Source organism: Solanum verrucosum, unplaced genomic scaffold (genome assembly GCF_900185275.1).
Source record: "Solanum verrucosum unplaced genomic scaffold, falcon-dt-bn FXZP01000182.1, whole genome shotgun sequence".
NCBI lineage: Eukaryota > Viridiplantae > Streptophyta > Magnoliopsida > Solanales > Solanaceae > Solanum > Solanum verrucosum.
Genome location: NW_026020378.1, coordinates 860,391 through 886,511, shown reverse-complemented (window position 1 = coordinate 886,511; position 26,121 = coordinate 860,391). Strand labels below are relative to the sequence as shown.

The 26,121-nt window shown below is 34.2% G+C and overlaps 2 protein-coding genes across 2 annotated transcripts; one reads left to right on the top strand and one right to left on the bottom strand.

Annotated features, from left to right (window-relative positions):
* The first annotated feature begins 258 nt into the window (after positions 1 to 258).
* LOC125838733 (transcription factor MYBS3-like) lies at positions 259 to 4,042 on the top strand. Its single transcript, XM_049517775.1, has 3 exons — positions 259 to 583; positions 2,700 to 2,896; positions 3,725 to 4,042. The coding sequence occupies exons 1-3, from the start codon at positions 259 to 261 to the stop codon at positions 4,040 to 4,042; spliced, it is 840 nt and encodes a 279-aa protein (XP_049373732.1).
* A 4,514-nt stretch (positions 4,043 to 8,556) lies between these two features.
* Positions 8,557 to 25,824, bottom strand: LOC125838725 (K(+) efflux antiporter 4). The gene is made up of 20 exons (XM_049517766.1): positions 25,447 to 25,824; positions 24,998 to 25,041; positions 22,881 to 22,942; positions 22,708 to 22,786; positions 22,554 to 22,615; positions 22,402 to 22,477; positions 22,182 to 22,256; positions 21,693 to 21,764; positions 21,487 to 21,570; positions 19,898 to 19,966; positions 19,732 to 19,809; positions 19,254 to 19,342; positions 16,299 to 16,395; positions 15,861 to 15,914; positions 15,165 to 15,260; positions 10,500 to 10,688; positions 10,335 to 10,412; positions 10,085 to 10,129; positions 9,239 to 9,328; positions 8,557 to 9,124 (listed from the first exon to the last, which is right to left on the bottom strand). The coding sequence occupies exons 1-20, from the start codon at positions 25,718 to 25,720 to the stop codon at positions 9,038 to 9,040; spliced, it is 1,800 nt and encodes a 599-aa protein (XP_049373723.1). The 5' UTR covers positions 25,721 to 25,824; the 3' UTR covers positions 8,557 to 9,037.
* Between the last annotated feature and the right edge of the window lie 297 nt (positions 25,825 to 26,121).

Below are 26,121 nucleotides of genomic sequence, written 5' to 3'. Positions count from 1 at the left end.
TATAGTGAGAGAAAAAGTAAAAGAGGGTCAACCCTAGTTTTAATTCTTTAATTAATTAAAACCATGGTTGGAAAATATGCAATATATTAAGAATAGTTAATTTAAATACTCTATTTATAATTCATAGTTTAGCTCCCCACTACTTCATATTCTATTTATTATAATAACATATGCACCAAATATTTTCATATACAAAATAAAAGCTCTGTCCTCTCTCCTAATTATTTTGAGGTTTGAGATTTGTTTTTAGGCTAATAAATGGGGAGGAAATGTTCACACTGTGGTTTAACAGGTCACAATTCAAGAACTTGCAAAACTCATGAGAAAACAAAAAATGAAGATGAAAAAATAATTAATCATGAAGATCCAAAAATAATTGGTATGATGAAACTTTTTGGAGTGAAACTTGAAGTACCTTCTTCTTCTTCTTCTTCTTATTCATGGATGAAGAAGAGTTTTAGTGTTGATTGCCTTTCGAATTCGTCGAAAATTTCATCGTCAATGGCTGCATCTAATTTTAGTTATTGTGACATCTCAAATGGCTATCTTTCTGATGTTGGAAGAGCTTCATATAAGAAAAAAGGTTAGTATTATATAATTACGTACTATACAATATTATATGTATCATTTTTTTCCTTGTTTAATTTGCTTCAAATATTTCATTACAACTGATCTAGACACAAACTTTTTAAATTAAATTTCAAAATACTTATAGGGTTTGGATTTTGGGGTTGGTCTATATAGTATTTTTATCTCTAGATGTACAACTCATATTATGAAAATCATGAAAAGATTTAATTAAGGTCTCCTTTTCTGTTTCTTTTTCGTTGTCTTCTTTTTGGAGGGAAATATGGATTTAATTTATGAGAAATTTCTTTCATGTAATTATTACTTGATCTTCTTTCACGAGTTTCAATAAATTTTGATATAATTATTAGAATTTCTGTTTTATTATTTATGAGTAAAACGTCAGAGGAATTGCAACTGGAAAAATATACATCACTACTAGAAAATATGAAATTAGCTATGAAATTTATCGTAATCCCCAGCTAAGTGAATTTTTTTATGATCCGTTGCTAAATAGCTTCTAGCTAATTGATTTTTCTTATAATCCGCTGCTAATTCATAGCTAAATAAGATTAGCATAATTTTTTGTGGTTTAGTTACAAATTTTGTCTGTCACTAGTATATAGATCTGATGTTTAGGTATTTCTTCTTTCTTTCTAATGAGAGAGGAATTACATAAGTCCTCACATGTTAATGCTTTTTTCTTTTAAATCAAAAGTCAATTTAAGGAATTGATTTCTCGTATGATCAATCAAATAATAGTTATTATCTCAAATACTACTTTTTATCCTCTTGATTACAATTTTCTTTGTGGAAGAAAATGGTAAAAAATGACCATATGTAATGAACTCTCAATTAAAAAAAAAAAGTTTTGTATTGTTATTAGTTAGAGTTGCAACTTGGTTATGTGGCTTCTTTCTTCAATTGAAGTTTATATGAACAGAACAAGTAATACCAGCACTAGTAAAATGATAAATAAATACTATCATATACTATAAAGAGTACTAAATCATATTATTAAAATCAACACATATTAAAGGAAATACTATCAAGTGACACGTGATAAATTGCTGATTGTTTTTTTAAAATATTGGCAAATGACCTAGTGGGAATCGTGCCTGGCTCCTCAAAGAGAACGTTAATTAAAGACGAATGGAAGATATAAAAAAGAATTGTCATATTATTAATGTAGTTCATCCAATAATACTTTCTCCATTTCTATTTATATGTTATTATTTTATATTTAAGAAACTAGGTAAGTTTACTATCTTGCCCTTATTTAGTATTTTCTTGAAGCCAAGTTTTCAATAAATAAAGATAAATTAATTCATTTTGATTAATTAAACTGACCAATGAACCTGAATTAATAATTTAGTTTTCCAATATTGATCAAATTCATAATTTCAAGGTTAATAACTCTCAAGGATAAAATAGAAAGAAAAGTGTTATTTATGTATTGATTTTGTGAAATGACACATACGAAAAATCTATTTTTAATAAGGACGACATATAAATAGAAATCGAAGGAGTAGTATATTAGTTATATCCCAATAATTTTCTTCAACTTTGAATAATCACCTATTTTGAATTAGGCAAAAAGTTCCAACAATCCACCATTATGGATTAGTAGAGTTTCCTAATTTATAAGTGATAATGATTGAATAAACATCTTTTGTACCATCACTTTTGACTGTTTTAAACAAATACTCCGGTAAGTACTCCCTCTATCTCTAATTACTTGTCCACTTTTCCTTTTATAGTTGTCCCTAATTACTTGTTCATTTTGACAAATCAAGAAAGGACAAAAAAAATTTACCTATTATACCCTCAATTAAATGACTAATTACTTTGAAAAATGCAGAACTTTTCATCCACTTCATAATTAATAGGGGTAAAATGGTAAACTCACTATGTCATTAATTGATTTCTTAATAGATGTGTCAATTCAAAAGTGGACAAGTAATTAGGGACAGAGGAGGAAGTACTTAAATATCAATTAGTTCTATTTATTTCTTACTTTTCAAATTACTATGATTCAATTATTCCAACTAGAGTAGGTTGGTTTACTTTTATACTAGTTTAATACATTAAACATTTTCCAAGTAAGAGATTTTGTGGAAATTTGGTTTAAGGAGTTGCATGGACAGAGGAAGAACACAGGATATTTCTAGTTGGATTGGAAAAACTTGGTAAAGGAGACTGGAAAGGCATTTCTAGGAACTTTGTCACCACAAGAACACCAACACAAGTTGCAAGTCATGCCCAAAAGTATTTTCTTCGACAAAATTGTCTTAATATAAAGAAACGTCGACGGAGTCTCTTTGACAAGGTACTTAATCGATCGAATCTATCTTCTTTTACTATGCCTCAAATTTATTGGTAAAAAAAAAACTATGCAAAATTGATTTTCAAATATGACCATTAAAAAGAGTGGTGATATAATTAATATCTATTCATCTTTAATAACTTAAGAGAGAAGTGGTGAAAATGATCTTAAATTTGAAGGGAATTATTACTTTTGTTTCTGAACTATGCCTAGTTCTTAAAATACCCCAGCCTTGACTTGACTAATTGAACTTACCCCCCCCCCCACCCACCCACCCTTCAGGGCTCAAGCTACCACATGACATAACAAGTGGTCTCAATCTTTTTTGTGCCCGTAATGTGCATATGAATATATAACACATCATTTATCCGCGACTGAAAACATGTTAGTTAGATCATTTGACAGATTAGAGACATTTTAAAGTTCATTTAGTCAACTCTATCGGTGTTTTAAGTATTAGGCACTGTTTAGGAACGAAAGTAGTAATTCACTCCAAATTTGAGGATATTTTTACCACTTCTCTCTTAATTTAATCAATGTTTTTGGATTCAAATCCTAAATATACTTCTTGCATAGGAAATCTTCACCCTTGTACGAAGTCAAATCAATCAAACTACTAAATTTCAGGTCAATATATTCTAGGTGGCTAGAGAAACACTTTGAATTTGAATAATTCCATTTTTCAGATTTTATAAATTAAACAACTAATTTTCCAATAATCTATAATTTCCTATATTCTTTTTATTTAGCGTCTCTTTTAAATTCAACTAGCTAGTAATTACAACTTCTTTTTTCACTCTTTTGTAATTATAACCTAGTATTGATGATCAGGTTGGGATGGATAAATCAACTATGTTACTATTTGATAAAAGGGATATCAAAACAAATATTTCATGTGACAAGTCACAGCCAGATGATGATACAAATATTTCCATGATAAATTTCAGTACAACTTCTTCAAGCAAAGATTCAAAGTCAAGTAGTCAACAATTTTCCAACAATTTTCCATTTATTAATTCAACAACTACTTTTACAAGTCATGATCTTTCAGTTCAAGATTCACCACTGCCAGACCTAGAGCTCACACTTGCTGCTCCAACTAGAAAAAGTACTGCTCTTCTTGCTGGAAGTACAATTACTGTTGTTTGAGTAAAAGAATAATACTGCTTATATTTACTAGTATATACTATAACAAGTTTAGGAGATTAATTAACTAAGTAGATGTCTATAAAAATAATCATTTATTAATATGGGCTGCTAGCATCATTCACCCTTGGTCCCCTCCACCTAGCTTACCATAAATACATTTATCTATTCCATTTAAGAAAATTTAAATGTTTCATCAGTGATGTAAGACATGAATAAAGTTCCATAAATAATTGTAATGATTTGTCAAAGGTTAATGCTTTACTACTTTTCATGTTACATTACATCATATCCTACTAAGCATAATATCACTTACTATAGTTTTTTTTTTTTCAATTGTTTATGTTAAACTTATGACGAATTTCTAACCATTGGTAGGGCTCTTACGTAGTAATAATATTCCTTAAATAAAAATGAACCTACAATTTCCATCTTAGGACTTAAAAGCAACATTTCCTCCGTTTCTATTTCTATGTCGTCTTTACTAAAAATAGATGTTCATTAATATTTGTCATTTCACAAAATCAATGCATAAATGATCGATACTATTCTTCCCATTTTACCCTTGATAGTTATTAGTCTTGAACATGGGCGTAGCTACACTCATGTCAAGTTCATTGGAAAATTATACCGTATATACAAGTAATGATAAACAAAGTGGTTAAATAACATATTCTGGACACTCTTGACACAACAATATGATGTAGCAAAGTGGTTTCAGGCTCCTTGAAATAACAAAGACTCACAAACTTGAAGTGTTCGTTGGAGGGAGTATATTGTTCTTCCTAAAATGAACGTAATCTTTAAGATGCAATATATAGTATATAAGAATAATATATACTTACTGATTAATTGTGGTCAAATTATTAGAGTCCTCTAGTGTCTTTGTTGGATGAGTAGACAGGAAGTCTACTCAACTTTAAAAAACGACTCAATGTGATCTCATTTGCCTGCAAGTTTCTGCATAATTTTTTTTAAAAAAAAAATAATCCAGATATTTAAGGTTATTCTCTTAGAATGAGATCCCAATTCTAATAACATTTTTTATTTATTTATTCAAGCCATCATCATTAGACTGTGAGCTTAAGGTGTAGGGAATTCGAATTAATTTCTACCATGTATATAATATAAGTAAAATAATTCACAATAATTAGGAGGGGGTCATGGAAACCTTGCCCTCTAATTTAAATAAAATAAAAGTTGGCATAGCATTTCTTAAAAGGAAAGAAAAGAAGGTAGCCTATAGTCACTAGGAGTTGATTAGTTACACTGGGAACTGATCCGTTTAGTTAGTTACACTAGGCACTAATCTATTAAGCTAGTTACATTATTCATCTTAACTTAGAGGAACTAGACATCTTAAAATAGAGGGACATGTGACATTTCAAATATATATATACAAGGACAACTCAGGGAGGGCTTATTATAAGATCGTATCGAGTGATATGAAAGCTCGAATTTTAAGAGAGGGGCATCAAGTTAAACTGAAGCTTGTAGCATGTAGGGACTTTTTCATGTGTAGTCTAAAGTCCTTTTGACTCATTTAGAGAAACATATGACGTGGAAGTTGTGGCTTAGCATAGAAAGAGGTTTTAGCTTTACATACCTCAATTCTTAATTTTGTATACTTATAAAGAATCGATCCTTTCTTTGGGAAGCTAATATACAATGTCAAGTGCATAATGAAGCTAATATTAGCAGCTAATCGACAAGTGTGGGCCCAACAAATAGTACGTCAAAACACACGATGGGTAGCAAGGCTGCACAACCCTCAAACAAATTGTGTTTCACCACACCCTTCTTCTCCATCTTCTAAACATGATCCTTCTCATGAGGTCAACCACACTCCCACAACAAAATAGTACATAAAATTGCTACAGCGCTCCTTTAAACAATAATATGAAAAGCTTGAACTCACGACTTTTGACCACCTTTCCGTGAGTTCTTACTAAAAACATGTCTTAGATTGCTCATAAGAGCTCACATATGAAGGGGAAGGTGAAATATTACCTTGTATACCAAAACTTTATGATTTCTTCACTTTACTTCACCTTGAAGTAACCTTCAAATAACTATAACCGGAGAAGAATCAATTCAAGCACCTCGTGATTAATGGGAACCTTGAAGCTTTGGAGGAGAGAAAATCTCCTTGAGAGCCTAAAGGGACTGTCATTCTAGATGAGAGAAGTAAAATAAAAGTTCAATGTTTTTGTCTATGTATAGGCTTCGACAACCTCCGATGTAAATGTGCATAACTTTTGATGCAAAATTTAGATTGACATGTGCTTTATTTTGTTGAAAACTACTCTTGTAAACCTATAGTTTGATTAGTCATTCATCATGTGAAGCTTCATATGCTGGAAGTTTTACTCATTTGAAATCAGGCCATATGTAAGGCCACTTGAAATTATTGTCACAAAAAATGTAACTTCCAATTAGTTTTTATTCTAGGTTCTTCTCAACCTTCAAACTTTCTTTTACACCACATTAGCTATGGTATACTAAATTTTTAACATATTTACTCAATTTCCTCTTTATCCTTTCGATTTTTGATAGTTTTATCTATGTTTAACTAGTCATACTTTAGCTCGGAGTTATAGGGTGTTACAATTATCCCCCATAGGATCATTAGTCTTCGAATGAGAGTCCTCAAGAAAAGTCTTATTCTAGGATTTTTTTTCCCAATATTTCCTCTGTAAACATAACTATCTAAAACATGTCACCAAACTAGAAACACATATATACTGGCCTCACAGGGCATCATATCAAATGGAACATAGGGAACTGATCAATTAATAAGCATAAGGCTCCTCTTGGGCATATTATCATGAAAAGAACTTACCTTCTCAAACTTTAACTTTCATATGCTTATCATCATTGTTGTTACATTTGAAACATATATAGGGGCTAGCACCTACACATCAGCACATATGCACGTCACACACATGACAATGATTTTAGTTCTGGCTTTTAACACAACTTAGTGAGTAAAGCATAAAAGATTATTCGCAGAAATGAATCATATGGGTCTTAATAAAATCACCTTCGATTCGGCCTATTCTAAGTGGTCTGTGGCATGACACATCTATCTTTGACACTCATCAATCAATTAAAAGATGATAATTGAGAAGCAAAAGGTGAGGTAGCGCTTGTCAGGATTTCGTGTTTGCAAGAAAGTGTGCAAGTGGTTGAATGCATTGTCAGCCAAGCTAGTCATTTGGATCATCGGAGTATTTAATGCTTTGAAATCGATTCAATCAAATCTTCATACTCCTTGATCACAACATCACCAATTATGTAATTGATGTAACTATTTCCGTAATTTCAGTGCCCAAAATGCCACAACAACAGTAAAATATTTGATATTGTCAACTGTGGATACAGAGAATCAAATTTCGAAGATATTGAAGAAATCAGTCACTTTGAAGAACCACCAAATCAACTTCAGTGTGAATAGAGAGAAAATCGCTGTGTTCTGTTTTTTTTTTTTTTTTTAATCTCAGAAATACACAATTTCAGAGAAACTGAAAATTTCTGACAATCATTTTGAAAAAAAGCCAAATCAATTTTTCCAGAAAAGAGGCATAGATAGAGAGAATTTCAATGTGCTTTCTATAATAGCTTGTTTTATGATTTTTCCCCCTATTTTTTACTTACTAAAACCTTTCTTAATTCATGAAAATTGGATTGAATACATACAAAATTAGTCAACATCAAAAGAAAACAATAAATGACTAAGTAAACCTTAGAAAAAAAGATTGGCTACTTGCTTAGTGACATCATTCTTCTGAATTACATGGAAAACACGTTGGAAAGAAAACAATGTAAAGTCAACATAACCACAATTTATGTACTCACAGAAGTTCAACCAACAACGAGAAATAGATAAAACTAAACTTTCAAAGGGAAAAAAAATGAATAAAAGAAGCAAAGACCACCTCTGCGTAATCTGTGCATCTTATCAAATGTGAGAACAGTAGCTTTCAACAACTTTTACGTGAAATTTTGTTGGCAAATGCAGCTCACAGATCTAAAGACTCATTTCCAAATACATTTGACACTTCACACGTATAAAGAATACAGCTCTACTATATCGACATTATAACCCTATAATAAGCATAAGGATGGAAGTAGGATTACCAGGAGGTGAATGCACTTGACTGTAGTGTTGAAAATGGAAGATTGAAAGTGATCTGCACTTACCATGCAAACTTGAGTATTGAACAATTGTGACATAATTTCGTCAAACTTGAATATCACAGCATCAATACCTTTTTCCAAAAGCTATTTACTAGCTGGTAAAACTACCATTCAGTGCAAATCGAAGATTAAGATGATAGAAACTGACAAGCAAGCAAACCTCACTAGTTTCTGATTTTCCCTTTTTTGTTGTTTATATTGGTTGGTTTCTGGCGTGAGCTAACTACCATAATAAGCTAATAGATGGGGCGTGATCATAAAGAAAATTGGTCCATGTCAAAATTTCAAAGGAAAAGATGAAGTAAAGAACAATATCATTTTCACAAAACAACAAATAAAGGCATGACATTTTTATACAGCTGACCTCGTATCATAAAAACATGAACAGTTACATTGTGGAAACTACATGTGGAACATAAATGAAATTAGAGTGAGAATTCACATAGTAGTTACAATTACATCATATACCAAAATTATTTTACAATTATAAGGAACAAATAAGAAAGAATCAAGTAACTTTGAAAACTATCTATTACCTTAGGGTGAACGATGCTTCGACTTGTTAGCTGTGTTTGCAGTTAGACTACCTCTGTATCCAGGTCTGTCCCCCTTTGGAGGCATGTATAGCTTTGCCTTTCTCTAGTTTGGTCAAGATATATAACAAGAAAAACATATCAAGTCCCTCGCATTAGGAAGAGGCAAGAAATAGTAGAGTCCACAACCTTTGTAGCACCATTCAGGCTGTGAACTAGGATACTTTTCCAAGCAAAATAGGCCATCTAGACCTTGCTCACAAATTTAACCTTCGTGAATCAGATCCTTGGATACCAGTGCAATCCTTTGTTTAGCACTATCAGATCGGAAATTGTCACTTTTGAATCCAAACTGCAAATGAATAAGTCCAAGAGAACATTTAATAAAATGAGATACTCATGAGCCTCAACTAGTGCTAATGGTGAATCTTTGTCCTCGTGGCATGACCACCAAGGGAGTAATTACCTCACTTGGACTATCAGGTGGGAACCACCTAAGCAGCACACCAAGGTGAACTACAGCAGGTATAAGCTTGAAAAGCAATGGCGTAGTCACCTGCCCATAGATTTGTCATAATTCAGCTAGAAAAAAAGAATCAAGGACAGACAGTGAATAGAACATGAGTTATTCTTCATATGCAATCATGGAGATGCTTTCATTTAAGAGGGTACTTCTATTTTGATCTCTCTATCTCTTGCCTGCACGTGCTTCCACTGGCACACGAAACACTATTATGGGAAGGGGTGTGTTTGTGCATATTTCTTGCAAAAACCGAAGTTATATTTTGGAATACGATATTCTTAAAAAAATCCAAAACTATTTCTTTGCACAAATCTGAACAAAATCTTTTGAATTTGAAGAAGTGCAAGAGCTGTTTTTCTTTTTCACACCATCTGCTCAAAAATCTTTTAAAAAATTAAAACTGTTCAAACACATTTTCAACTTACACAAGCTTCTTTTTAAAAGTTTTTCCAAAAATTCAGTCCAAATGGCTCTTAAGTTAATTTAAAATACTAAGAAAGGACGCATGAGTATCCTGGCGAAATGTAAATTTCCCCTAGCTAAATGCACCTTGGATGTATAAGCATTATCTCTCTGTAATTTGTACTGAGAGACTGAAGATAAGCCTTCACCAATAACAAGTAACTCAATTTCCAGACATAGAAGTAAATAAGTGAGAAAAGAGAAGACATGTGTTATGGGTCTTAATAGTCAAAGATAATAATATAACTCTAAAATGGATAAGATTTGCAGCATCATTCAGAACGGAAACCCCTTAAGGAGATAAAAAATAAAGTTAATAGCTCATACCAGACTGAGAGCTGTTGTCCCTAGAAGCAGCAGGTACAATTTACCCTGAAAGTTGTAATTGCACATTCATCCATCAAACTAATGAATTCCTATCAGATAGAAGTGCTGGGGAAGAGATTTATTTGGAAAGTAATGGCAGGCTGAAAGGATTTAATGCAGTGTGAGTTCTCTTTTTATCCTTTAGGCTCTTTCAAAAGTTGGATAAGCAACTAGAAAATCCTGTCACATAGAGAACAGTAGTATCAATTACCTCAACTAGATGAAGATTAGAAGCACGACTGAGCAACACAAAAGCAAATTCTCCTATTTGTGCTAAAGACATTCCAACCTACAAAATGTCAATCTCCCTTTGTTAACAAAAGTTAGTTACTTATACAACAAAAAGCTAAAACTCAACACAGAAGTGGAGTCATACTAGCAGTGAAGTTTTGTTGTTGTAGCCAAAGGCCTTAACAACTGCAGAAGTCACAACAGTTTTAACAATGACCACTAATATCACTGATGCAAGTAGTATATCAACATGGTTCCAGAGGAAATGAACGTGGATGAGCATCCCAATACTGGCAAGAAAAAGAGCTGCAAAGAAGTTGCGAATGGGTTCAACCTGCATCAAAAGAAATCTTAACCAAATGTATCCAGCAGAAAAAGGCAGAAACAGTATAAGTCTTATCTCTGAACTAGATTGTAAACCAAATGTATCAAGCAGAGAAAGGAAGAAACAGTATAAGTTTAATCTCTGCACTAGATTGTACAACAAGACAATGAATCGCTTTCTCTTTAGAGTGCTCCAATTACTTCCACACACACCAGAACTTTTACTTCTGTTTGATGAATACACACCAGACCTTTTACTCAAACTGAAAAGCTCAATCTTTATATCATTACGTGGATTAAGGATGAAAAAATCCCCGTTTTGGGTTACTTACCAACCAAACACATTCAAAAAGCTCAGAAACAGTCAGGCCATATAAAGGAATCTACTATGGACTCAGAACACAGAGCGCATTGCAAATTAAACGATAATAGTTGTGTCCGTAATGTCTCTTTATTTGTCAAAAGAAAAGCAAATATAGTAATCCCATTACTTTCTCAATGCAATTTCCATAACGAGGAACATGAGAATCATTCTTAATCCCATGGATTGTCCAGAACATGAATAAATGATATTATAACTAGTGAACTTATTAAGATCAGTCCTATTTCACCTCCAAAAGAACTACAATTGGTTACAAATTATGCATATGGATGCAATCTTTTTGTGGTTTGATTTGTAAATTAAGCGAATCAAATTCTTACTCCACAATGACCTTACTTTAACCAACTTCAAATAGATAGAAGGTGCATCACATCACCTGATGATGAATGAAACAAACCTGTTTTTTTTTTTAAAAAAAAGATGGTGCAATAAAATGGGTTAAAATATTGATTACACTGTCTCTCAATATTTTTCTTAAACATAGGAGGGCTTTAAATAGCCAACTCACAACTAGATCAACATTGTAATCAATCTTCAGAAACTAAATATTTCTCTGTTGAGAATGTCTCTTAAATATATCTTTTGCAGAAATTCAGTTTAGCAACAGCTAACTTTTAAGATTTTAAATTATTTTTATTAGAGTCCTCTGTGACTTGAATTTAGAATTTAGAAGTTAGTTTCTTCTTGCTTTGTTATTTCAATTTGCATATAAGTTAGTAGCATATTTTTCTATTTTTTAAGTTAGAATTAAAGCTATAAATGTATGTCTCTGAGTTAATAATAAAATAATTTTCTTTGACAGCATTTCAGTATTTTTCTCTCATTATTTTGCTGTGTTATTTCCCTAATTCTTTGCTAAAAACCATCAATTGATATCTAGAGCTATTTTCTCAAGGGACCTGCAAGTGAGGTGGATTCTGAAAATAGTTTTTCCCAAATAGTTCCTTCTGTCTTTAATGGTGAAAATTATCAACTTTGGCCAGTAAGAATGGAGATTTATTTTGAGGCTTTAGATCTTTGGGGTCATAGAAGAGGATTATGCCGTTTTTCTGCTGCTCAATAATCCCATTGTGGCCAGATCAAAAGCCACAAAACACTCAATAATCTCACTGTGGCCCAGATCAAAAGCCACAAGAAAAAGAAAAATTAAAAAATCAAAGATGAAAGCAACTTTACTGTTGGTGTCTGCAACAATTTTCACGAGAATTATGGCTCTCAAATCAACAAAAGAAATTTGGGATGATTAGAAGGAAGAATACACCAAGGGAGAAATAATGCGAGGCATAAAGATGTTGAATTTAACAAGGGAATTCGAGTTGCAAAAGATGAAGGAATTTGAGACCGTGAATGAGTACTCGAACCGACTTCTTGCCATTGTTACAAGGTAAGATTGTTCGACACTAAGTTTAAAGATTCAAGAATAGTTGAAAAAATTCTTGTTACAATGCTGAAAAGATATGAATTATCCATAACTACCTTGGAAAACACAAGATCTTTCCAAAATTACCTTGATAAAATTGCTAACTACATTGAAGGCACAAGAGCCAAGAGGCTTATGAGGCAAGATGGTATGGCGAAGGAGCTTTGGTAGTCAAACACAACACTCAAAAGCAAGGAATTAGTTCAAGGAAAAATTACCCACCTTGTCAGCATTATGGCAAAAAAGTTCATCCTCCATTTAAATGTTAGAAGAGGCCAGATGCACAGTGCAAAATCTGCAACCAGCTTAGACATGAAGTTGTGATGTGCAAAAGCAAATCTCAAAAATATGAAGCAAATGCCCAAGTTGTCAATGAAGAAGAAGACCACTTATGTGTGGCAATATACTTCTCAACCAAGAAATGTGATTTTTGGATGATTGACAGAGGATGTACAAACCACGTGACATATGACAAATCTATTTTAAAACTTCATGTCTATTTAAAATAGAAAAATCAGAATCGGAAATGATGACTATTCCTGCAAAAGGAAAAGGGAGCATTGCAATCAAAACAAGTTCAGGTATAAAAATAATTTCAGATGTTCTCTAGGTGCCTAATATTGATCAAAATTTGTTGAGTGTTGGCCAACTAATGAAAAAAAGATTTAAACTGTCATTTGAATTCAAGTATAGTCAAATCTGTGATGTAACTAGAGGGAGGTAATTAGACACAAGTTTGGTGAACTCAACCCATGGTGTACCAATGTGAGCACTGATACTTATGGAGTTGGGAGTCTGGAAGACCATTAGAGCTCTATGGCCCAAATTGGAAGGGAACTTGCAGAAGAGAGTTGGAGATGGGAAAAGAATAAAATTCTGGAAGGATGCTTGGAAGGAGCAAAGTCCATTAGTGGAGGTTTTTCCAGACCTGTTTATTCTAAGCAACAACCTAGATGGCACCATTTATGATATGTGGAGTGCACAAGGATGGAACTTATTCTTCAGGAGATTGCTAAATGACTGGGAGATCGATAGAGTAGCCGATTTGCTAAATAGGATTGATGATTTCAATGGCACTACTGCTGAACCAGATACATTAAGATGGAAACACAATATTGATGGGCAATTCTCTGTTAAAAGGGTTTATAAAATGGAAGAAAGGGTACAGTGTAGAGGGCAACCAAAAATATGGAGAAACTTATGGAATAGTCAATCCCCAACCAAGGTAAAATGCTTTACTTGGTTGGTGGTTAAAAGAGCATGTCTGACACAAGAAGTTTTGAAGAAAAAGGGGGCCATCATAGTTTCCAGGTGCTGCTTATGCAATGAGACAAATGAAACAAACAGTCATCTATTTTTGCACTGCACTTTTACAGCACAACTTTGGTCTCTATTTCTCAACATAACAAAGAAAAGCTGGACTGTGCCGGAGCATACTGCAGATTTGCTTAGTTGCTGGATGAAAGGAGGAGGCAGCAAAAGTCCAAAGAAGTGGTGGAGGAACATCCCACAATGCATCTGGTGGACAGTTTGGAGAGAGATAAATGGGAGGTGTTATGAAGATAGATCCAATTCCATCCAAAAAGTTAAATGGAATTGTATAATATCTTTCTACTTTTGGTGTAAATAAGTAGGTTTAGAGGATATAGATCAGTTTGTAGATTTATTAAGATCTCTGTAAGTATCTTGTTTTCTAGTTTTTTTGTTTTTTTTATCTAACACTTTTTGATGGTGTCCAGCATGTCCTTAATGCTGAGGAATACACATTTACCAGTTTCAAAAAAATATTTACAAGTTGAAATGAGAGGTAGAAACTTCTTATTCAATCAAAACGACAAGATGAACACAAGTCTTGCAAGACCAAATATGAACTAACAGATTTATTCGCGAGGTCAATTCCATCCAAGACTACAATGCATGATTTTTGATCCAAGGAGGAGTGTTGAAAATATGTCTCAAAATATTGTAGAAATAAAACAACTAGTTGCATTATCTCTAAAAGATTTCTTTTGCAGAAATTCAGCTTATCAGTTGCTAACTTTTAGGATTTCAAATTATTTTTATTAGAGTCCATTGTGGCATGAATTTAGGAGTTAGTTTCCTCTTTCTTTGTTATTTGAATTTGCAGATAAGTTAGTAGCATATTTTTCTAATTTTTAGTTAGAAATTGAAGCTATAAATGTATGTCTCTGTGTTATTAATAAAATAATTCTCTTTGACAACATTGCAATTTTTTCCCTCTAAGCCTTTCCCTGTTATTTCCCAAATTTTTTTGTTTAGAAACCAACACTGTCCCCTCCCATTTCAACCAAATTATTATAGACCGTGTTTGCAATTATTTAGCAAGTAGAACAAATAAAGCTTTGGACAAAGAGCAGCATTTGAAGATTGTTTGTGATCAACCTGAAATCAGGGTATACACAGATCAAACATCTTGGACACTAAAAAGAAAACATTAGTTCTCAGAAGGTAGAAATAAGAATCAAATCTTCAGCAGGCATAGTTGAAGTATATCTTTGTATCAGTAGTTCAATACCAGGCAAATGCACATTCTCAGCAACAATAAACTTCTATTCAAATATCGGATAGGCTTCTTATATTATATCCTAATGCCCATTGATTCTGTGATTCCTTCTTGTCCCTATGTTTGTAATGGCAAAACAAAAATCATAATGAAGTCTTACTTGTTCAAGAGTATGTTGGGCAAGATCAGTTGTTGAAATCATCACTCCAGCAGCAAATGAACCCAACTCTAAGCTTAGACCTAGCTTATCACTACACTGAAATTGTACAAACAATAGAAAAAAAGATTATTGATAAGAAAACAAGTAAAAAAATCAGTTCTTAGCATTCACCAAAAGAACCAAATTCAACATGCACCTTTTTGAGTAAAAGATTCTAGAACTAAAATAATATGCACTATATAGAGAACACGTTAATAAAGCACAGTTTGGTAAACTTGACGAAGAAATTGGAATAAAAAGACTTTGAAAAAGGCAGACCAAGCATGAACAAGCTGTTCTGAGCTCTTCTTGACTGCAGCGCAGTTGAGGAGCTGTTTGTGAAGAGCTAAAGAATTTTGAACTAGGAATATCTTGGCAATATGAACATATCCTTGTGAAGAGCATTCTAACAAGGTTTCAATTCAAAAATGATAAGAACAAGCACATCTAACATTGCAACATGTTGAGGAGGCCATAACAAATATTTACACCAATTCCAAAGGTCCTAGTCCTGAATCTTTCTACCAGGGGACGTAGAGAGAGGTTGGGTCAGCACTCAGCAGGAATTGATGCATAACCAGAAAGCAGAAAAAAGACAATCCAAATGCATATTTTATTACACAAGTACAAAGGCTGAGAGATAGAAGAATAACCAACCCAAGCTACAAGGAGGCAAAATGCCACTGAAGCCAATTGATACAGTTCATTAGTCTGCGAAATAAAGGACATAATTAGAATTCTCAGAAAAATCTTAAATACCAGTGACCATCATGCCCACAATTAGTCATACTCATGAAAACTGACAAACAATGTTCATGGAGCAGTTTCAGTCCGGCCTAATTAATGGGTCAAGCAGTACAATAAATGTGCGACCATATAAATGGGTCAAGCATGCAATAAATGCACCGTTGTACTTTCTAGAGTAAGGTCTTAACTGATTCTCTACGTTCTACAGTATATAACACACCTATAATAGGTATTTGGAGTATTTTGTGAGAATTCAATTTATTTCTCTCTAATTCTTCCTCTCCCAACAGATCTCAGAAAGTGCTATTCGATAACAAAGGGACTTCTTTAGAGTCAGGAAGTTCATACCTGTGATGATAAGCTTATCATCAGCTTCAGGAACCATGGAACACACTTCCGTGATAATATTGACAAAATAGCCAAAAATGAGAGCAACATGACCAACCTGGCTGATAGATGAATCAGTATAATGCAATAAATAAGTAGGATTGGTGCAAAATTAACGTCAGGCAAGAGTTTCAAACAATTTAAAGCACCGAATTCCAGAAGTACTAGCTTAGCATCTTCTTTTCTGAATCCCACCTTCCACATTGCCCAGAAGTTGAATTATGGAGGACAATACAGTGGTACACCAGTATCAGTATGCTAATTATATATGTTATGTAATACACCACTAGGCAGTAAGTTCAGTATATGCCAACTACGTAATAGAGCCAACAACCATCATATGATAGAATGGAGTTACGTTGGTGTTACTATAATACCATAAAGAACTGAGGCATGTTGAAACTGACATTTCTGCTGAAACGCAACCACTCAAAGAAGAAATGCAAATTTTAGTTGCAAAAAGAAATTTTCCTAAGCTCATTCCATTTAAAGAAACTTCTCCTTCACAAGGATACCCAAAATGGTTCTTTAGTCGTTACATGAGACCAATCAATAAGTATGCCATACTTGCATACTCTCCATGCTAAACATTTAAAGGTTGTTCTCATTTCACAACTAACAACAGTCTAAAAGCATTGCCTCTAAGCAAAAGAATAGGGCAAAAGAATAAAAGTACCAAAGTTACAGAATTTAGCACCAAATACACAGAAATACTAAAGCCTTGATCTCATTTTAATTGCTCTGCAGAATATTTAAATTATATCAGCTGTCTCAGAAGACAGGATTAAATGCAAAGAATCATTAAGAAGGTGAAGTATTACTACATGGCTCTCAAGAATCAATCCTGAACTCCCTCACTCCCCACCCAAAAATAAAGAGGCAGTACTAACACAGGAGAATCTAATGAAGAGGGGAATACATATGTGTCCTAGATGTTTTTTTTGTGAGCATCAGGCAGAGACAATCAACCATCTGTTTCTTCATTGCAAGGTGGTTAGACAACTATGGCACTTATTTACCAGCTTCAGGGGCACAAACTGGACCATGCCACAAAGGGCAAGTCAGGCTATAGAAAGCTGGAACAATGAAGGCAGTGGCAGTACAGAACAAAGCAGATGGAGGATTGTCCCAACAGTGATTTGGTGGACCATATGGAAGGAGAGAAATATGAGATGCTTTGAGAGTAGTAGTAGTCCTTTACACAGGATTAAAATGAACTGCATAATCACTTTTTGCTATTGGTGTAGTTCGGAGTATGTAGATGATCCTATAGCGGTTAGAGATATCCTAGGTCCTTTGTAAGATTAAGTAGGATCTAGTTTAGTTTTGTTTTAAGTACACGCAATTGTATGTAGCTCCATGATGTAAATTTGGGATCCCAGCCTTTAGTGCTAAATATTAATACACAAAACTGTTACCTTTGTCAAAAAAAACTTGGAGAAGTTAGGTGAAATTTTGCTACAATCATGTAGCGATTCTTTATGATTTACCTTCCCATAGGTATTCGTTTGATGATCAACTATTTCCGTGCTCATCATAATAATCTCTTTTCCCTATGCCTTACACATTTAACCAATATAAAATGATTCCTATACAATCTCTGGTAGGGAATATGTTCATCAACCCACCACCCATCAAATTTGACTTCCATTAAATTCTTTTAGAAGACTCTCATGAAAATATATCTTCTTCAATAAGTTCATCTGCTGCGAAGAGAGTTCTCGCTTATACAATATACTAATGGGTTGCTAGACTCTGAAATTAGTTTTTCCATGCATATCCATCTAATCATGATTTAGATGGACAAATGGAGCTTCCTTGCCTTCCAAATTAGGAAGTATTGGCAGACACTACGTGTTCACAATTGATACAATCACTAGTTGGTGTATCCACCTTTCACTTTGCATAATTTAGTTGGACCTCTATCTTCAACATACTTTCTAGGCCTTATATGTCTATGTCGAGATAATAATGCATAAGTTTGTTGATAGGCATTTTTGCCTTTTTCATTTTGATGGTAAACAGGTAAAGATGCATTTATTCAGGTTAATCACCTAAAGACCCTTTATTTGATTCAAGTCTTCATGTTTATATCAAGCATATATCATAGTTTTCCACTTTGGAGCTTATCAATTCTCATGAGCCTCTGAAAGAAACTTCAGATCCAGAGGCATTAAACCTCCTAGTCCCATCCCTACTTACATGTTCTCTGCCCATACACTTCTATAGTGAATTGGTATTTCGCCAATGTCTTTGTTTACCATTTTATATTCTACAATCACCAGAATTGGATGCATAGCCCAACAACCATCTGAGCACTTATGATAGTATGTGGTAGATTCCTTTGGCAGAAAAGAATAATCAACCCTCCCTCAAGTGACATAGTGACAAGTTGTTACCATATTCAACAGGACAAATTGAACTCCTAAGAAGCTAAATTCAAATTCAAAACTCATGAGCATGTTGTCGAGTAATATGGGCCTGCCTACAACATCTCAGTTGGGAAAGTTATTGATAAAAGTATTCAATTGTCAAGTGGCTAAAATCTACCAAACTGAATAGATGCCTCTAGGTAAACGCTGCTTATGAAATGCACGCCTAGACATACAAGACAACTTAATAGCATAGAACAAACAGTTCTCATACAGTAATGAGCTCTGTAAAGAGGTTATTTGCAGGATTGATCAGCTTCAAACACAATAAAACCAATTATCTTTTAGCGTTACAATTATCTATCTATAGTTCTCATGAGACGGTCTAAATTATGTTCGAGGACTCTTTTCCTTTCACTAAGAAGATTCTAAAGAGAAGGAAAGCAAACAGAAACCAACTAACTCTTACAACTATAGCTGACCTGCACCAAAGCATGTACAGAGAGGGAATACAAAGTGCTCAAAGTCAAGTAAGCAAACTTACGACTTTGTCATGGATATTAACCCTTGCAGAACATTGGAAGTGCCTCCCAGGATTGGAAGCAAAGCAAACAGAAGACCTACAGCACAATCCTGAAAGAACGAGAAAGTACCTGGAATTTAGTCACCACGTTCCTGTTCTTTGAGCCAAGGAAGAGTATGAAGTTAACTATGATCCATTCTTATGTGGTGATATCTTCTGGGTGAAAAATTAATAGCACCACCGAGCTCCAGTGGTTTGATGTTTAGTGAGTGTTATTCTTGTGATGATGAAATAGTGGTGAGACTATTTTCCTTCTGTGACTTGAACTGGCCACGTGCCATTTAGACTTCTTTTCAATAAAATAATATTCAACTAGAACTTCCAAATAATAGATATCAATCAAGTGCGGAATAATAACTCAAAGAGGTCTCAATCTGTGAGATCTTGCAAATGGTAAAGAAAGAAGGATGTGCAGGAGATGAATCAGAAGAAAAAGCACCTGCAAAATAAGAGTGCCAATTGTAACCTGGCCGTGAAGTGCATTTGTACTATTCTTTTCCATCAAAAACTTCAACACCTATGGCAAGGAAAAGAGTCCGTTACCATCAGAGACTCCAGAGTCCACAATACCTTAAAGGAGATAGAAAGGATGTGGACAAGCTTACCACAGCTGTAGAAGACATTGAGAGAAATGCTCCAACAAATACACCCTCTGAAGGTTTACCGCCACACAACTACAAAATCATCAAGTTGCACAAGTTTATATTGCTACAAACGGGAAAAACTTTTGGCAAACAGTAAACATAAAAGGTGAGACATAGTACTGGTCTGGAGCAACTTTCTCCTAATCTTACAACAAGTACAGGTGTCAAAATAATTAAGAAGCATGTGCCAGTCACCTAAGCGTATACATCTTAATGCTCAACAATTTATTCAGCTGACCTACTAAGCATAAAATGAGGTAAAGCGGAGAACTTCTACATTTTAATTGACTGTATTGGATACATTTTCTGTTACTAAAATACAGAATGCAATTTAAATTTCACTAGACAGAATCAAAATTTTCCACATTTAAAAAAATAACCAACAGCGTTCACCCTCGTAAGATAAATACAGCATTTGATGTTTTTTTTTAATTATCACATTCATTTTAGAGGCTTAAACTAAGTTGCTGGCTATTGTTCAAATAGGGAAGGGGATTCACAAATATGTTCAAGAAACAGTTTATTTCACATAAGATACATGTGCCAGCTAGTGATTTCACAACTTGTTGATCAAATGCACTAAGTTGCACATGAAATGCATTCCCTGCATGGCAACGCATCACATTCAAAGCATATGCTTATTGATCATGTGACAACGTGTAGTTCACAGGCTTAAAGGAAGTTCATCTGAAGACTAACACTGTTATTAGGTAATGCTGGACCTCAAAGGTCCGACGTACCGCAAGATTAGTGTCATCAAAATGTGAATGTTAAGGTAGATGTGCACTTATATAAAGTTAAACAAGATCTAAAAGGAGAAAATAGAATACTGAGAGGATAAAAGTGAGAATGTTGTTTGATAGGATTTATCGCACCCTACCTAGACCTCCAAATGAGCTGGCCCAATGTTAAATGGGGACAACGTAGGCCTAAAATCACATTGAAGGAAGTTATCTCAAAACACTGCAATCTCTCAAAATCCCGGCAGACTTAGCGGAAAAAACAAAACATGATAGAAGTAAAAAGTCCACATATGCAATATTGGCAAATTGGGACCAAGACTTGGTCATGACGTAGATTTACACGAGGTTCAATGTTTGCTAGAGTCTCTTTAGTTTCTTTAGAGATATGAATGTCACAAAAAATATAGAGAGCGGTTAGCGTAGAACCCCAAGTATTGAAATGAAATGGTAAATAGAGCAAAATGGATAGTGAGGATTCAAATAGCTGGTAAGCTAGATGGGGATTAAGGCATATCTTCTTGTTGTTGATGATAAAGAGGGTTGGTCATGCTGATTAAGATCCAATAATGTAAGATCAAAGCAGTACAAGGAGATACCACATCGACCCACATCCCACCCCCTCTCTACTCAGGCACCAAACTTCACAGTCCTGATACAACACATATTAAACACTATGTATTCTAATAAGATTACCCAGTAACTGTGATCAATGCATAGCAATAAAGCGACCACTAGAATAATAAGAAATGGTGCACCCATAGTCACATAAAAAGCAGACCACATAAAACAAGAAAATTTTAGACCTACCGAGGCTGTAATTCCGCATAGACATATAAAAAGAAGAACTTGAAGTAAGCCTCCAAGAACTGCAACAGCTCGAACAACACGGAGCTAGATAATACACAAAAATCAGAGTCAACCCACAGTCTATATAACATAAATCAATAATGGTTGCACTGTTTTATCAAGAAAATGAAAATCAAATATGTAATGTTTCTTTCTATTTAGCGAACCTTTGTGGTTGAGAACTCCAGCCCCAAAGCAAAAAGAAGAAAAATTACACCGAACTGAGCCACTGTCTCAACCTATAAGCAGAGACAGGTTGAAAGTGACATAAAACTTGATAAATGAATTCAAAGCTAAGAAGAAAACTACACTAAGTTGATTACTGCAGATAACTTTTATTAATTCGGTTCCAAAGATCATTGAATTGTTCTTAATTGCAATTATAGAAACCACCAAGCTGAAAAGTTCTTCGGAAATAGCGAGTCTCCATCATTTTCCATTTTCCAATCATTAAGAACCCATATAATCTGATTAAGCTGACAAAACTGAGATGCTCACTTAAACAGGCCCAAACTTGTGAAAACAGTTTTTTCACATTTCTTATCAAGTACTACAACAAGCTCAGTTAGAACCTTCAGACTATAGGAAAGAACAACTCCACTGTATTAGGAAAAGAAAAAACAAATAATAAGATCCTTTTTGTCAAAGCTACATACTTGCACCATTTCACTGACAACATTAAAACCTCCAGGTCCAACAACAGATCCTGCTAGTAAGTATCCAGTTATAACCTGAGGAATATAAATTAAGAATTAGAAATTTGAATGCCTTGCAACTACAAAAGAAGAACACTATTGTGCAATTTGGAATGAAGAAATATCGGTCATTTTGTTTATCAGTAATGAAGAAAAACACAGTAAAAGATAGTGATCCAACCGGCTGACCCGCACAAGCAAAGGCAATTCCACCACATGTTGCAGAAACAATGACCACTACTAGATCTGATATCAACCTACGCATTACACATGTCAAGCAACAGTGAGCCATACAAATGCTTGTCAGCTTCCATACAAATGTAGAAAGCTTACCTCAAGTCTAACTGTAATACCGGATACTTGGACTTGAAATTAGATATGATAAAGACATTGTCCTGAATACACAAAATATCAAGCATTACATTCCAAGTAAATGGATCTCCATCAAACAACTCATGCACAGAAGCAAACAAAACTAAAAGCTTACCTTTCTATCTATTAATGTTGGTGTTTCTTCTGCTCCATGGTCATTATCAAGTTTAAAAACATGATGAAGCTGAAAGGATCTATAAAGTAATTGTACAAAATATAAAAATCATGAATCAAGAAGGAGTTGAATACTGTAGAAAGTTAATTTGTGAAAATGTACGAAGTATGTACTTGTCCTCTTTCTTTGTGTCATTTTTCTTGGGCTTAACTCTAGCCACAGTCTCCAACACCGCCTGAAAAAGAAAGAGATAAAACATTGAAGCGACACATATTCAAACAGCTATAAGCGAGAAAGGAGTATCAGTACAATAGAATAATAGTTATTAAAGAGAAACACCAATCAGAATGTCAGTCATGGTATAAGCACTATTCAAATACATATCAGCATAGTACTAGCCAATGGGTGAACTAGAAATACGTGACACGTTTAAAACCAGTAACAAACCTCAGCAGAATAAACAGAAGAATGAAACTTATATACCTGATAGTAAACAATGGAAAATACACCATTCAGTTGTTACAAGTTGTAAGGTAAGTAACTAGTTTTATTCTTCAGAACCAGCTGGACTAACAGAAATAAGTGATGAAGAATAAAAGAAAGGCCAACTCCCAAATACTTACTAGTGCAGAAAATGATAGGAAGGTATTAAAGACAAATTACGAGTTTGTGTGTTCTTTCATTTGTTTGAGACATTATGATGTTTTACTTACATATCATGTATAAATCTACTCCCTTGTCATTGGAAATTCTTCAACCTTCTTTTCTGATGACTTTGGTGTCCCATGATCTGGGGTGTATTTACGCATCAAGCACGATATTTTACCCATAATTTAACTAAGTTTTGAGTATAAGCTCACATATATCCATGTGTTTTCTGTATAATTGTTGTGATGAGCTAATATATATGATTAGATTGATTTCAAGCTTAAAAAAGCGAGGATTGACCCAAAAGAGGGATTACTACTCAAAGTAAAGCATCCCAGGCTAAAATGCAGCCAAGCTAAGCTGAAGAAGGTGGACTGCGATGCGGGGCATGCACCTCATGTTGGCCTCTGCATTGCGCCCGAGTGAAAACAAGATTCAGCAACTGAAAGTTCTTGCGATGGACATGCGATACACTGAAAAGCAGATGGAGTCCGCAATGTCCCTCGTGGCGCGGGCATCCTGCTCAGTGATGGGGTCTACACCGCACATCTATATTATGCGGAACCAGAGTTGACAAAGTCAAAGCAGAGTCCGACTGGGATTGAGATTTTCTTTCCACTACTATAAATAGATCACAAGGACAATGTGCTTAACGTTACACATTATCAATAGAAAATAAGTTTTATTATTCTTTGCTACGAACTACTCCACTAATTGTTCTTAGTTTTAGTTATTGCTTTCATAGAAGATTACTGTGGTACGAACAAGATACTCTAGCAAGAGTTGCATTAATCAAAGGTTTTTTTTTTTTCATGTTTGTTCTTTAGCTATTACAATTGCTTTTATTATTTGCAACTAGTTATGAGTAGCTAAATCTCATAACTCGCGCTATGGAATCTAGAATTGGAATAAGGATAATAGATTCTTCACACTAAAATCTTTGCATGAAGGTGTGATTATTGTGCGTTGAGATTCTTTCGTAATGATTCTTTCTAATGGCTACCAACTCCCATCTAATAGCTTAAGCTAGAGATAGAATAGCTAACCTGAGGCATATGATGATGAACAAATAATGCGACACTCAAGTGCCGAAAGAACTTAAGGTGAAATTCTTCTAATTCCATCGAGAGACTTTAGAAGATAAATAGACTTGTCAGTTTTGCACAATGAATACACCCGAATGAGTTGATAGTGGATACTGTTTCTTTGAATTCCGTTATCTAGAAACAATAACTCTAGTTTGTCTTTAATTCGATATAAACAATGTAGTTAATTTAATTAAAAATTCCCCATTTAAAACCCCATTTGAAATAGTAGTCATTAGATTGGATTTCAATAGCAAATTGTAAGTTTTTTCACCACACCCATGGGATTCGACCTTAACCTAGTTGGGTTACTATATTTTGACAGCTACTGCTATATTCCCATTTGAGGATGTAATTTGGCAGACATCACCCACCGAGTAGCTCATCCTCTCACCAGTATACCGAATAACTCTACCACAACAGTTAGGTAGTTTAGAATAAGTCACCTTCTTTAATGGAATAATTACACACAGCAATTCAAACGGAACTTATAACAATCACTATATAGAATATAATTCACTAAGAAGAGGTGGAGAGATAATGTAAGATGTGCACACCTGCTGCTCGGCCACACTATTATTGAAGCTGCCCGCATCATTAACTGTCAATTAAATAGGAAAAATATATGCTCAATCAGTTAGTAGCTGATCTTTTTTCTACTTTCCCAATCTTCCAAAACTACATAAAATAACTACAAAAGCAGATCTTCATACATATTATTTATTTTACTAGATATAGCAATTAATGGAACTACCTACCAGGCCGAATTAACAAATAAGGTATCTGAAAGCAGAAAATGAAAATTTACAACCAAGATGGAGACTCAATGCGTTAACCACAACACAATAGAACAAGTCATACAAATTGTTCAGTCTAGAGAAAGTTTGATTAGATTGTTGATTTAATATCTCCAGTTGCCAATTCAACAGTGACAATTCGCAAAACGCTCTGACAAAAAAAAACGAAGTTATATAAACTGTGAGAAATTCAGATCTAGAACAGAAACCTTCATCCTTATCATTTTCAGTGAACTCTTTTTCAAGTGCTCGATCGATCATATCAGCAAAACTATCCTCTTTAGGCCTACTCCGAGGTCCACTGCTGAATTCACTACCATTACGTGTGCCATTACTTCCTCCACTAAGCAACTGATCTGATTCTGGAAGCGCAAATGCAAATGCCAAAGCTAGAAAGAGTAGCAATACTCTAATTGCTGAAACAGTAGAGAACTTCACAAATAAGGATTGCAACCGGGAGGATGATCTCCTCCGAGTAGTCATTGCACTGCGACGACGGCGACGGCGACGGCGACCGCGCCGGTGGAAAGCAGTGGATTAAGAGTAGTGTTTGGGTGTCGGTTTGTCACTTTCTACAGGGTGTACAACAACAAACTCTACTCGGTAGCAGAAGTCAGTAAGTTGATAGTAAGTACTACACTGTACATTGTTTTTTATTTATTTATATATACAACACACACTGACACACCATACTGTGTGTTGAAACGCAAGAGAAGAGGGACATTGATTGAATTTTCTTGTACACTTGATAAGTTAAAAAGTAACCATGGTTGGATTTTAACCGGACAGTTGAATTACTCGACAAAATTGGAATATTATTATTTTAAGGCATAATGAGGATGATTAAGACAGTTGGGGGATGTTTCCACGTGACCTGTGACCAT

Excerpts from the sequence above, each read along its gene's own strand:
- LOC125838733 (XM_049517775.1), top strand. The coding sequence starts at position 259 with ATGGGGAGGAAATGTTCACACTGTGGTTTAACAGGTCACAATTCAAGA. Across the intron at positions 584-2,699 it reads AGCTTCATATAAGAAAAAAG|GAGTTGCATGGACAGAGGAA; the intron begins GTTAGTATTATA and ends ATTTGGTTTAAG. Across the intron at positions 2,897-3,724 it reads GACGGAGTCTCTTTGACAAG|GTTGGGATGGATAAATCAAC; the intron begins GTACTTAATCGA and ends ATTGATGATCAG.
- LOC125838725 (XM_049517766.1), bottom strand. The coding sequence starts at position 25,720 with ATGACTACTCGGAGGAGATCATCCTCCCGGTTGCAATCCTTATTTGTG. Across the intron at positions 19,343-19,731 it reads TTGGCACTCTTATTTTGCAG|GATTGTGCTGTAGGTCTTCT; the intron begins GTGCTTTTTCTT and ends TCGTTCTTTCAG. Across the intron at positions 15,261-15,860 it reads TTTGCCTCCTTGTAGCTTGG|TGTAGTGATAAGCTAGGTCT; the intron begins GTTGGTTATTCT and ends GTACAATTTCAG.